Source organism: Gavialis gangeticus, unplaced genomic scaffold (assembly GCF_001723915.1).
Source record: "Gavialis gangeticus isolate Ggan-Ray unplaced genomic scaffold, GavGan_comp1, whole genome shotgun sequence".
Lineage (NCBI taxonomy): Eukaryota > Metazoa > Chordata > Crocodylia > Gavialidae > Gavialis > Gavialis gangeticus.
In genome coordinates this window covers 8,290,441-8,304,364 of record NW_017728996.1, presented here as the reverse complement: position 1 = coordinate 8,304,364, position 13,924 = coordinate 8,290,441, and the positions used below count along the sequence as shown (strand labels likewise).

General features: G+C 50.1%; 1 protein-coding gene across 2 annotated transcripts in view; it reads left to right on the top strand.

The window, feature by feature from the left end:
* Positions 1-4,508: 4,508 nt before the first annotated feature.
* LRRK1 (leucine rich repeat kinase 1) overlaps positions 4,509-13,924 on the top strand; it is a 110,542-nt gene continuing 101,126 nt past the window's right edge. For both annotated transcript variants that reach the window (XM_019503999.1, XM_019503998.1), the window contains exon 1: positions 4,509-4,722. In XM_019503999.1, the coding sequence (XP_019359544.1) occupies positions 4,599-4,722 (124 nt within the window). In that variant the 5' untranslated portion in view covers positions 4,509-4,598. The remainder of the gene's footprint in view (positions 4,723-13,924) is intronic.

The following is a 13,924-nucleotide window of genomic DNA, read 5'->3' as shown; positions in this document are numbered from 1 at the left end:
GTTGCGGGCCGCGTCCCGGGAGCCTGCCGACGCGCCGGGGCCCGTAAGTCGGCGAGACCGGCGAGCCGCCCTGGCAGGCCGGGGCCCAGCGCAGCCCGTTGCGGCGAGCGGGACGAGGGCAGAGCTTGCGGGAAGGGGAAGGGCTGGCGTCCGCAGCGACCGGGCAAAGGGGCCGCAGCTCGGGCACGGGCGGGGTGGCGCTCCCTAAAAGCTGGCGGTGGGAAGGAAATCCTTTAAGTACCAGGGGATCCTTGTACTGCATCCAGTCGCCTCCACAGCAGCCCCCTGGCCCTGCTCTGGCTTCCCTGTAAAAAAAGCATCCCCTGCGGTTTTCGTGGTGCAGAGCAGTGACAACTGAGAACCGCTGGTTTTACTCTTTGCGCACGCATCTCGGAGCGCCCCATGAACAGTGATTAATTCACCGCTGTGTCTCTACGCTAACCAGGGCAGTTCAGCCAGATTCAAACCAGGACCGGAGGCGTTCGTGGAGGAAAGGTGAATCAGCTGCCACGGAGCGTGGGAGCGAGGGGCACGTGAATCGGAGCTTCCTGGACCCTGAGTGCTGGAGGCTGCGAGTGAGAGGAGCGGTGGAAGACAGTTCACTCTCCTTTTCAGCATCCGCTCTCTGCTGCTGTGACACAGGAGACTAGGCAAGACGCCCTTAGGGTCCGACCCTCTCTTGCACGGGGATTGTCTGTGGATGCGTTGCTGCTTCTCCCGACACGAGGGGTGTGCTAGCGTTCCCAGGTCGTTGCATCTCAGCTGTCATTTTCTTGAACGGGCCCACGGTGGGTTACTTTTCATCGTGCCTCTGCTCCCATGGCAGGAGTGGTGCCAGTGGCTGCCAGTATTTTATGGGATGAATTAAACTTTTGGCAGGGAGCTCCTGGTGTTCCATGAGGGACCCGGGACTTCAGGGGACCTTCGGAGCCATCGAATCCAGGTCCGAGGTTGACAGAAACGTAGCAGAGATTTTGCCCTAACATCGCACCAATTTACGTTCTCTCTTGGAAAATACTTCTCTATGCAGGGCTTCATCCTGCCGGCTGCAGTAATCAGATGAGCCCTCGGTCGGTTGGTTTGTCCATCCACCTCATTGCCCCGTGTTAGCACCCGTTGTAAGATGCCTTTAACTCTATCTTTGGCTTCAGAGAGGGCATGACATTGTTTGGGACGGCAGTGAAATCTGATGGTTTAAGCAAGGGCCTCCTGCTGTTGCTCTGGAGCCTTGACTTGGTGAGCGATATCAGGCAAGGCGTGCCCCAGATTACCTATAACGTGAGTATGGTACAGAGGGCCAGTGTTATGGAGAGGCTTAGTGAACAGTTGTGAATTGCTCTGAGATGCTGAGAGTGCAGTTATTTATTTTTAAAAGCCTCCTGGACTTTGGACTCAATCTGAACTCAAGCTGGCTGCCTGCCAGCAAGTCTCCAAGGAGAAATTGGGAAGCTTGCAAATAGCATCTAAATCTGCTTTAAAATGTGTCACTTCCTGCTTTTAATCCAGCAGAGTGGATACTGCAGCACCTTGGGCAACATCCACTAGTTGTGGTTGCATATTCCAGGAAAAACCTTGTCCCAACTGAGACATGGAGCAGTAACTTAAAGGTATAAAACATGACAGGGATGTTGCAACTTGTTCCCTGTTCAGTAATGTGGGAAATCCAGGGGACAGGCTAAAAAGAAATTCAAAGGTGGGAGAGTTTAAAAATGTGTAGTTGGACCACTTTAGCGCTGCCGTGCATTGTTTTCTGCAATAATGCAGTTACGGAGAGGACAGTTTTGTATTTCTGGCCTCGGGCTGACTTCCACATCAGGTATTTCCAGAATGATTTCCTGCGGGGTCTCCATGGGGCAGAGTGAGGGAGTTAGTGACACTTTTGGAAATTGTGAATGGGGCAGTTTTCAACTACCTGCAGTTAGTGGTTACTGCAGACTACACAAGTTGCAGCATGGTATCTATTTTTTTCCCCCTGTGATTGCTAATGTTGTCTTAGGGGGGAGGAAAATGTCACGTAAGACTGGATGTCTGCTGCAGGGGGCTGCGGGGCCAGTCTCTGCTTTGCAAAAGGACGTATTCACCCTTGCTGTAATTCAGCAGAGTTGTAGAGGATGATTTGATGTTTCCTGTACTGTGGCACTGCCATCCTCCCACCCCTACCCTCCCCACACATACCTTCTAAATCTGAGACATCAGTAGGCGCTGTAGGAAAAAGATGGTCCTCGGTGCTGGTAGTTTTGCAGATGCCACTTTCAGCGATTTGGCAAAAATGTTCACCTTGTTCCAGGCCTTCTTAAAAGAGTAAACCAAAGGTGGTGGTGGTGGTGGTGTGTGCGGTGACCACGGGGTGATCTCGCACAACATCACATATTCACCCTCACCGCAGCTTCTGATCTTACTAGGCTCCCCAGACAAGAAAAAGGAGGGTAGATCAGGGGTGGATCCAGGACTTGGCCATGTTGCTCAGGTGGCTGCACCCCCTGCTCCCAGCCTCCTCCCCCCACCCACTGGTGTGGAAAGACAGCCTCACCAGAGACGCTGGGGACTTTTTTTTAAAGTCCCCCAAAGCACGTCAGACTCCCCCCTTCCCCTCCCGGCTTAAAGGAACACTCCCTCCCTCCCTTTCCCCTTCTCCTCCACCTACCATGGCTCCTTTCTCTGCTGCCCTAGGGGAGGTGCAAGCTTCAAAGCTGCTCCTGCCCGCTCCCGCCAGGCTGCGTGGGAGCTGGGCTCAGCTAGGAATGGTGGTGGCAACCCCCACCCCACACCTGCTCTCGTGGGAGCTGGGCGGCAGGGAGTCTACCCCCCACCCATCGTTGCTGCACCCCCCAACACAGTCTGGCTGGAGCAGGCAGAAGTGGCTTTAAACCTTCCTCTGCCTCCAGGACAGTGGGGAAAGCAGCGGTGGCAGGTGGGGGAGGGGTGGGGATGTGCCTCTGAGCACGAAGGGGAAGTAGTGGAGGGGGGGGTCTTAAATAAAAAAAAAATCCCCAGTGGCTCCTGCAGCGTGGTCCAGCCCAAAAGGGGGGGTGCAGCCACCCCGCTGGTGCTTATTGTGTCCCTGGCTCTGGCATGGTTCAGATCGGGTCAGTCACACTACCATTGGTTTCCACGCATGCTCCTGCAGCTGGTACTGTTACTCACCTGCAGCCAAATGGCTTCTCCCCAAGCCTCTGTCCCACCTTTGGAGGTGTCAGAGCAATCCTTTCCCACCTGAATACGAAGGCCTAACATGCTAGCGCTAGCCCTGTAATTTAAGCAGTGAGGACAGCTTCTGCAAGCCTTTGGGAAATTGGCTTTGGTCTTTGATGCCAACAGTTGACTGCAAAGCAGTGGTCACTAGAAACCCAACTTAGCGGCGTGAGCATAAAATAACAGCCAGCTCTAGCATCCGTCCAGAAACGCCACTCACCAGATGCTGCACTGCTTTGTCACCCTTGTCCGATGGTGAAGGACTGGGTGGAGGCCGACTGGAGATTGCTTGAAGGAGGCAGTGTGTGATGTTTCGACCCGGCTTTGATTTGCTAGCCCCACTCTGCACAGGAAAAGGCTTCGTGACGTCACTGACTTGAATGGGGCTTAACCATTAATGCTGGGCTGCGCTAGGGCCGCCTTTCAAAAAACCAGTGTCGTATAGCAGACATGAGGAAAGGCTGATTCAAATCAACCCCCACCGGAGCATCTTGTTGCGTTTGTGAGAGAATTTACATACTGAAACAGAAAGCAGAAAATTAGGGAACAAACTGTGCTGGTGCACTTAGGTTGTGACTGTATGGCGAGGTTAATCGACAAGGAAGGTGCTTTTTAAAAGAGCAGATTACCAATGCTGCCCTCTGAACAGGTAAGGCCTTCCAGCTGCCCCAGAGGAGGAGCTGGTTAGCGTTCTGATCACTGCTTAATTTTTCCAGGGCTGCTAAAAGACCACCAGTTTATAGTCCTCAGGGAACTGATACAGATCCCTGAACATGTGGCTGCAAAAATGCTGTTGGCGTGCCAAATAAACGCTTTGCATGTTTCTGGGCAAGAGGAAAAGTTTATGCTTTTCTTCTACCCCCGGCCCATCTTAACAGGACCTGTCACTTCTCAATGCTTTTTAGGGGTGAGGGAAAGTAGTTTTTAAGCAGTGCTAGGGATCTTTCCCCTCCCGTGGGGTTGCATTGTTTCAGTGATCGGCTTTCTCATTAAGCCGCAGAGGATCCGACACGACTGCTGCTGTCCTTATCCAGAGGCCAATGATGATAGCCTTATCCTTGTCCTAAAAAAGACTGGAGATGATTTGGCTGAGAGACCCTGGGCGCAGCACCATTCTTTAGAGCAGGGACATCGCTGGGAGCTTGTGTTGATCTATGTCTGGTGTAGCACGTTTATACAGTGCACGCACTGAAAGCGCTTTTGCGAGGTGGTGTCTTTGGGACCATGTTTGTACATGCAAAGGAAGAAACCTCTTGCAGTTCCTTTTCTGGAAAGATTTGTCTGATTGACTGTTTCTCTTTTGGTTTTTAAACAGGGCAAATGGGGTTTCTCCCAGACTGGGACTAGTCACAGTGCCTCTCAGGCCCTCTCCCTGGACCGAGGTCACTTGGCTTTGATAACACTACATGATTTTAAATGCTGCGGAAAGGTGGCATCTCGACCCTTCACGACTACAACCCAGGATGTACTGGTGCGTGGGCACTGAGGAAGCTGCCGTTTGCAGAGAGAGCAACATGGATCCACAAAATGGTAAAGGGAACAATTTGTTTTTCTCTCCTGTTCTGGAAGAGGCATAAATAGACTCGAGTGTTTTAATAGTACTTGAGAGTCGGGCACCCAGCCCTCGTGAGCAGTCTGAGTTGTGGGCACCCTAAGTCCGGTAAGCTGCTCCCAACATCCAAGCCCCAAACCACAAAGTGTGCCAGGTAATTTTGCTCGCAAGATAAGGATGTTGATGTAGGAAGAAGATAGGAATAGCTTTCCATACACCCATGTTTAGGGACACTTCTGGTTTTTAGGCCAAGACAACTTATCCATTATTTTTTATATAACGTGTGCTGTGTGGTTGATAAAAATGAATATGTTGCCAACTACTGACATGGATTGTATCCAGGATACAAACATCCTTAAGATCAGCATCGTTTCTAAGGCAGAGACTAACCTGCTCCAGTTTTACTGTCAGCTGTGATTCAGCAGCTTGCTCCGATTTCATGTTACAAATGCGGAGAGAGGATTAAGAGATCTGTGTTTCTGTAACATGCATCCACGGGCAGAAATCCCTTTTGAGAAGGAGTTTTGCCATTTGCTGCTTACTCTTGTTCTGATTTCCTTTTTCAAAAATCACTGGCTGATTTTTGTCGCTGGAGCTGTTGATGCCAATGCGATCGTGTTAAAACCAGCCACAAGAAAGAGCCTTTCTGCATGTTGTGTTCCAGCATCTCCCCCTGTCATAAGCAGCTCCTTTGGAGATAGCCTTTTCTTTACAAGTGTGGGATGAAGGTGTGTTTGACGCTGTCTAGTGAGTAAGCAGATCTCAGTGGAAGCTAGCAGCTTATTTTGGAGCAGCCTGATTTTGGATTTTCATCAGCAACCATGAAGCAAAGCCTGGTACTGTACTCAGCAGCTGCCTTACCTTTTTCAAAAGCCATTTCACACTGTAGGGAGCTCCGGGAACTCTTTGCTTTACCTGTATGTATTGTATTTATTCTAGCGTGGGTGCGGTTTTCTGTCTTTTAAAGCTGTATCTTTTTATAGTTATGAGAGACTGTTAGTAATAGTGGTTCGGATATATGCCCTGAGTGGCTGCTGCTATATCCAAGCTGGATATCTGCATTTCTTCAGAAATGCAGTTGGATACTAAGCAATATACCTTGAGAAGAGTTTTAATCTGCTATAAGGATAAGTGAGTATAAAAGGTCCTCCAGACTTCTGGCTCTAGTAATATTTGATATGCCAGGCTTTTCTCTCCATAGCAGTAAATAAGCTAAGTTGTCCGTAAATAATAAGGTGAGAATAAAGTCAAGATTTGCCAGATAATTGATTCTGACTTTCTCTGCAGAAGCTTTTATTTTGCTTTGCTGTATAAAAAAAAAAAAAGGTTGATGATAACTAAAATCTAACAAAATCTACCAGTATTATGTTTGCATGTGCAGGGTACTGCGTGTGATAAACAGCTAGGGAAAAGCATCAGTGTGATCTGGAGATGGGGCTCAGCCATGTGTTGTGCTGGCGAGTTTGCTTTCCGTGCAGTCACTGGGCATATTGAAGCTTGTTTCACTTCAGAATCGCTTCGCTTCTGCCAGGAATCCTTGCCATTGGTTTGTCTGTCCACTCCCTATGTTTGCTAGTTCTTGCGCAGGGATCCAGTTACACAACTGAGTGCAGGAATGTAGTGAGTCATGAAACCTTCACATGTGAACCTCCTGCTGACATGCTTTTAATACTGATCCGGAGGCTGGTTGCTGTGTGCCTTGTGGAATAACCACCTGGGAGGATAATAGCATGTGGCATCCCAGCTGTAAATTCCTGCGACTCTCATAGCACTGGGAAACCCCACAGGTGTTCATGGTGCTTGGTGCTAGAACCCAGGGAGTGCTCCTGAGCTGAGCAGGACTGGCCTGTACAAGTATGGGGGGCTGCTACCAAACAGTCAGATGGGGCTCGTGGCTCAGTATCTGGCTGCTGCACCTAGGATCCTGGCAGCACTTTCCCCACATGGGATGCAAGCCTGGCATCTTGGTCCCTTGCAAGAATGCAGGGTAGATTTGCAACTTACAGACTAAATCAAAGTTTGCGCAGCATAAACTTTCATAAGCAAGGGGCTTCCTTCTAACTGCCTCTCTCTGTCCTGGTTCTCTGCCATATCCATAGACATTTTTCATGACACCTAAGCCTTGGGCCAGGTCCTTGCCCAGCCTGTATTGTCAGAACTGCATAGACTTGAGCGGAGCAATGACCATTTATACCAGCTCAGCCCATGCCCTGTTCTAGGGGTGGGCCATTATTTTGGGCAGAGGACCACTTAACTGAGTTTTGGCAAGCCATCGAGGGCCGCATGACAGGCAGCCCAGGGCAGATTAATATTAATTTTCTAAATTTTTTAGGGACCCCGTGGGCTGGATAGAATGGCCTGGTGGGCCGCATCTGGCCCCCAGGCCGCATTTTGCCCACCCCTGCCATATCTTGTCTACCCTGAGTCCCCGTACTGTTTCACTTGGGCACAATGTTCCTGTCCTAAGCTGCATCCTGGTGTTGTTTCAAGCCGAACATCTGTTTTACTTCACCTGCACGCTAGCTGTGTTGTCAATACGCTCCCTGGATAGCCGTTATCAGTTCTCAGGGGCATGGGGAAGCCTAATTAACCTGTGCTTGGAAGGTGTTCCTCTGCTGGAAGGCACCACAAGAGCACCAAGTGCTGATGCTGTCTTTCAGTTTTGTGTGTCCTTCCCTCCTCCATCTCCTTAATGTCTCCTCTTTATAGGGTGTCTCGTTTATTTGAATCCTAGAGTTTTACAGCAGAGGTCTCCTGGATGGCACCAACTTGTGATTACGTGGTAGCAATTTAGGTCATATCTGAATTAGCTTCCTGAAGGAGAAGGGTCCCTTCGACACCCAGCTACATTTGCATTGTGGGCCAGGTTTGCAATCACGGAGGCTGGTGTGAATCTAGCCGAAGAGACAGTAATCAAAAATCGTTCCCATTTAATGGCTTGTGAAATAGGTGGGTGTGATCAGTGCCATGTTCCTTGGACCAGGGTATTACATGTGCATACGTGGGTGTGCGGCAGCTTGCGCTGTTTTGGCTCGTGCTGTTTGCTTTGCAGCTAAATGGAGAACACGGCCCTCTCATGTTGCTTGTTATGGGCCCACCTTTTAATTAAAAAACACAGGGTGCCATTAAGGGGGATCAGAACAGGCCTAGTGAACACCACGAGTGTATGGGGCCCCCAGATTCGCTCTTGTATTTCTTAAAAGTGCTGCAACATTGAGTTGTGTGTTCTTCACTGTCGAGGGCAGGAACTTGCATTCATTCCCCTGAATGCATTTGCTTCTGAATCTTCCTGCTGCAGAAAGAGGAATATATAGCCAGGTCTGCATTTCTGCTAATGCACATCTGAGCCACCCGGTCTCTGGGGAGCACAGGGTAACGCTTGCGAGGAGTCGTCACACCTGATGCAGGGCCCAGACCTGCCCTTGTCCCGGTGCATTATGTAGCATTGGAGAGAGTGCTCATCTTTTGTTCCTCCACCAGCTTAAAAATGGATGTAAAGCTCCTCACATGTGCTGTCCGAGAATCAGCAAGTGGTCGCAAACCACGGTGAGCGGTAACACGCTCGACCCATCTAGAGCACTTTGTTCATTTAAAACTAACACGCCAGAAATAGGGATAACGAGCCCAGCTCAAAACTCTTTTAATCTGGTGTCTTTTGGGTGAGACTGTTGCATGTAAAGTAACCCCGCGAACAGAAAACTAAGCAGTAGACAGGAGCTGGACTTTACCGTACATGTTCCCCAGAAACAGAAGTAGGAAGCGGCAGGCAGAAATAGGAAGTGCCTTTCTGTGACAGTAACTTGCTTTTATTTTTAAATCTATTCAAACAAGGGCATTCTGCAGAAGTGGTCAAATGTGAGGGGGGACCAGGCCCTGCTGTAGAAAGTCAGGCTGCTCCACGGCCCAGCAGACGAAGCTGGGTGTTGTGCACAGCCCAAGCCATGTGTCTGCATATTGTATTTATCTGGGCTAAGACTTTTCAGAAGCTAACAGTGATGTTGGGTGCCTTTGTCAGACTCCTCAAAGGGGATTTTTCCCAGGATGGCCTCTTCTGTGCCTCCCAAGGTGGGCCCCCAAAATTGCTCTATAGTTGAAAATCATGGCCCTTGCATATAAGAGAAGGGGGGAAGCATGGGTGAACATGCTTGATACCGCAGTGACCTGTATGGGCTGCAGGACTCGGGAGCAACCGTGTTGGAATCAGCAGGAGCAGTGGTGCTCAGGACGCACCGAGTAATTTGCAGAATTGGACCCTTGTCGCTGATGAGTTGGATAATCAAGAAACTAGGGAGGGGAAGCGAACGAAAGCAGCCCAGAAGGCAGTAGGCAGGGGAGCCAGGGCTTGCTTTTGGTGGCAGTAGGAGTCCAGTTATAGCAACAGAAGCAGGGAGATCTCAAGCCGTAGCCCTGGGGTCGCGAAGAACCAGAAGGTCTCAGCATCGCGCTGGGCTCAAGGAGGGTAGCTCCACAGTGAGACAACCCACACAATAACAATGCCGAGCACTGGAGTCCTTAAATGTCACCAGCAGGAGTGGGAGTTGGAGAGACAAGGACTGCCGTATAGCAAAGGAGATTTCTTTCTGCAGCTTGCTGTAGTGACAACCTGTTCCAAACCCCTGCCATGGGGAAGGGAACAGAAAAAGGAACTGGAGGCCTAGGCAGCAGGGGAGACGGCAGGGAGAGCACGCACAGGCTGAGATGTCGGCACTGACTCCAAACGTCTTCCAGGGCAGCGTTGCTAGGACCAGAAGCAAGGTCCAGCCTGGGCAAAACGTGAGATTTATCTGGACGAGAAAAAAATGAGGCTTCCTCTTTAATGTGCAGTGGGAGGGAGTTTAGGCAGTGTTAATGGGAACAACTAAGAGAAGAGCGGCAGGTGGAAATCTGTTGCAAACTGAAACTTTCTGAAAAGGGTTTTGTGTCTTTCCTGTCGACGCACGATTCGAAAGCAGCTCTGAAGGCAAGAGCTGATTTTCTGGGATTGCGGGAAAGGTTTCTTGTCCATGCATACAGTTACACTGCAGACGTAGTGATGGATGGTACACACGCACATTTGACATTCGCTCACAAGGGCTCCCCCCCTCAGCCAACTCATCTTTTTGCCAGTAGCATTATACAGAACTTTACATGTGGAAGAAAATCCATATTCTTAATTTATAGTTTCAAAAGCCCATCAGCATCTTGTCCAGGTCCCACTGAAGTCCATAAGTGTCTTTCCATGGACAGCAGGCTCCAGGTCCGGTCCTCGCTGACCGTCAGAGTCGTTTAGTTGGCAGCTTGTGACTTTCCTTGTAAGGGTGGCCTCCAAATGATGCTGCTCATTTCTGCTCGGCATCATGCCACCAGGCCAGAGGAAATGTTCACAGTTCAGGATGGGGCTGGGTTTTTCTGCCATCCTCCTCTGAATCAGCTGCCTGGCCAAATTTGATTCCTTAATAGCCTCAGTTGTGGTCCTTCTTGAACCTGCGCTTCATCCCAACTCTAAGGTAGTCTGCTGACCAGGGCATAGGACTCTCAGTTCGCCCTGTTACTGCCTAGCCCCTACCCAGCAGGCTCTGTGTGGGCACACGGGCCTGCTCTGGCAGGATTGGGGCCTCAGTGCAACTAATAAAAGCAACGAAATCATCACACGCTCGAGCGGTCCCTATAATGTTCTTACTCTCTCCAGCCAAACAGAACTGAAGTGTGACACCAGATGAAAACAGAAAGAAGCCAGGCACTTTTCAGCCATGGCTGTGCCACGATTAGCTAAGAAGATTAGCTAGGGTATAGTAGTAATGGCTTATTTTTTTTGTCATCCTTTAGCTGATGATATTATCCACTTCTTTGCAAACGGGGATGCTGCTATGTCTGTGCTGCTACTGGAAGTGTGATTGTAGCGTGGGGTAGGCTTCCTCCAGCTAGTTTTACTCCAGGGGCCAGTAACAGGAAGCACAGGCTGTATCAGTCTGTATACGGTGGGCTCCAGTTAAGCACATCGCTTTGGGACTGGCAAACCCCATGGACTTCCCTGCCGTATGCACTTGTCTGAACTCAGTGTAAGCAGTTTTGGGGCTGCTATTAGGCTCCTGGAAAATGGAGCAGATGTAATAGTGACCAACTCCCATCATTGCCAAAGCTTTTTATAGCAGCCCATTGACAGCTGCTCCCCCTCCACTTGTTCTGGGCCAGTTAAGGGATGCAGCTAGTTGCAAAGGAGGCGCCTACAGTTACTCTGCAGTTAACCAGAGTGCAGTCAAGTTACAAAGCAGACAGCGGAGCTGAAGGATGGGCTGAACTTAAGCTGTCTGTGCCTACAGCTGATAGGCAGATTACCTGTGTTTGGTACGATGCAAGCAGTGGGCAGTGAATGGGGACCGGCATGTGCTATGGCAGTTGGGCAGATTACCTGTGCACATTTATTCACAGCAGGCAAGTGGAGCACACCGCACGCCTCCAAAAGCTCTGCAAAGCATAGGCAGCCGCACCGAAGTCCGTGCTGTGTTATCTTCCGTGTCATATCCTGTGTTGCCTAAATTAAATCTAGCATGGGGTGTGCCTGTGCAGTGGCTCTGAGATGCTACCGCTTTCATTCACCTTCTGCACATGCCCCAAAAGGTGGCAAGACTGCAGTGGGTGTCCATGGCCAGAGCTCAGGGACTCCCAGCTCCCTATTTCACCCCTCTGCTGAAGGGGACCTCCACCCCACTCGCTGCCAGTGCACGATGCCTTTGTGCCTAAAGTCACTCTAGTCTGGTCCTTATCCCTCAGTCGCTACTGGACACATGTTTTGCTAATCCCTGGCTAACTTTTAGCCCCAGGGCACACGGGTGAAATGTCTGCCTGAGACTGTGGAAGTTCGAGATGTGTATGTGGGCAGGACACATCCGTTGGCTATTGCCCACTCGGTTTCACTGCCTCTTTGTGATCCCGCTGCAGCACCGATTATGTGGGCATTGGGGACTGTTGCAGAATTGAAACTAAGGAGAATTTTTTTTTTTTGTTGGCTTTTCTGCCTGGCAGCACCTCGCTGCTCCAGCCTGTGGCCTTAAGCCGGGGGCCTTGGCCTGCCTGCTGCAGCTGCTCATCCCAGTCTGCCACCTCCACAGCGGAGCATTGGGGTGGACGCAGGTGGTCAGAACCTGCAAGTGGAGTGGCCAGCCAGAGTTAGCTCACCCTTTACCCCTCCCTAGGAAAATCTGGAAGAGGAAGTGTCTGGGCACCGGGGTTCAACCTTGTAGCCAGGCTGCCTTGCCCTCCGCTCGTGCCCTGCTGGCTCTCTGACAGGTGCTTTGGCTACTCAACCCGGCTTCTCCCCGGACCCTGAGTTTGGCCTGATCCTTTGGCTCTCTAACGTGATTCTAGTTTGATACACAACCCCGCTGGCCACCTGACCCTCTGGATCTCTGCCTCGGTTCTTCAGACAGATTTCCTGGCTGCTGGCCCCTCATGCTTGGACACAGCCTGCTCCTCTCACATCTTGGTTGCTTCTTCAGACCCTGGGTGACCCCCACACCCGGCCACCCATGACCCAGCATGGCACAATGTTTCTTTTGAAAATGGCTAATTTCCATGAATTTGCTGGTCAGTGCTGGCTGGCATGTGCACGCATTGTGCACGTATTGTTAGTGTAAAGCTAAAATAACCCCTCCTCGTGCATCCTCAGCAGCAAATGGCACAGCCACCTACATACCTAGAAGGAAAGTGCTTTTCCCAATGGAGTTTAGGATGCTAAAATCCTAAGGGGCGTATTCAGCATAAAATAAAGAGCGGGCACAGTGGATACTGCATTCGCCTGGGCCCTGGAGATGTGGATATGTTTTTTAGTTCCTGTGCCATATGCTCCCTGAATGAGCTCGAACTCGGCACTTACCCCATCCCTCGTTGTGGGTTTTCTCTGCGTGGGAGGTTGCTGGGACTTGCATAGATTTTCTGTGCCTACTTGGGCAGGATCGAATCGTAGCAGAGCATAAATGTATCCTCCTAAGGACGGGATATGTTGTGGAAGGGGCTGTAGGATCTGAACATCTTTCTAAGTGACTTTTGTGGCTCATTTGAATCACAGTGGCCGCCTATACATGTGCTTGTTTGCGTTCTAATTAGAGTGCTCCAGCATTGCCTCTCTGTCATGTGTGGAGTCCCCGCATGTTTTAAAATGGCCATAGGGATGCTTTATCTAAACTTCATCAAATGAACTTCAGATAAAGCATCTCGTGGCCATTTTAAAGCATGCAGGGGCTTGATACATGTGGCAGTGAGGCGTTTTTAATTAGAGTGGCTGTCCAGGAACCGCTCTAATTAAAATGCCACCCCCGAGCACATGTATAAGCAGCCATAAATGCTACTTATAACTGGCAGGGGGGAGCTAGAGGTGGGTCTCAGTCTCAGCTTGCCTTCTGGAGAATGGGAACAAGAGCACTTCCCTGTGTCAGATGCACCTCCTTAGCGCCGACATTGTACTTGGGGAACATTTGAGTCCATCCTTCCCTCATTTCCCCCCTGCTTTCTAATGACAGGTAAACGTATTGCAGCCTTTCACGGCAGAATCCCAGAAGTCATCGGAAAAACCCTACTGCCAGTAAACCCCTCTCTGCACCCTGTGGAAAGATGTGGAAAAATCAAAGTAGTGATTCAAACGTAAAGAAACAAGAAGTCAGGATAAATTTAGCTCAAATATTCTTGGTATGTTTTGTGGTTGCTGTGGAAATGGTAGTGCTTTGTGCTCCAGTACTCAGAGTATTGCTCCAACTATCTGGCATAAATGGAAAAAAAACTGTAGTAGGAGATCTTTTTATCTGCAGTCACTTGGCTCGAACTTTGGTGGTGTGGGGGCTGGGTTGGTCCACCCCTCCCTGCCTTCCCCTCCTCTGGGGATGGAGCATCTGAATTTGGGTAATTGTTGCTTAATTGGAAAGCCAGGAAGCTGCAGTTCCAAGGCTTCAAATTGACATAAACTTCAGCGTGGTCCCCACCTTGCAGCAACAGCCTGTCTGGGGAGCACAATTCAAAAGGGGAGCAGATAATCATGTCAGACGAATACTCCTCCAGTATCTCCCTCCTCGACACATCAAAGAAGTTAGAGAGACTTTGAAAAAGCTTTTATTTTTGCATCAAACAGATGCTTTCTCCCATCATTAATGGAAAGGCTTTTTTTTTCCTCCTACTTTAGCTATAATACTGTATCGTTCATTAACATCTAGC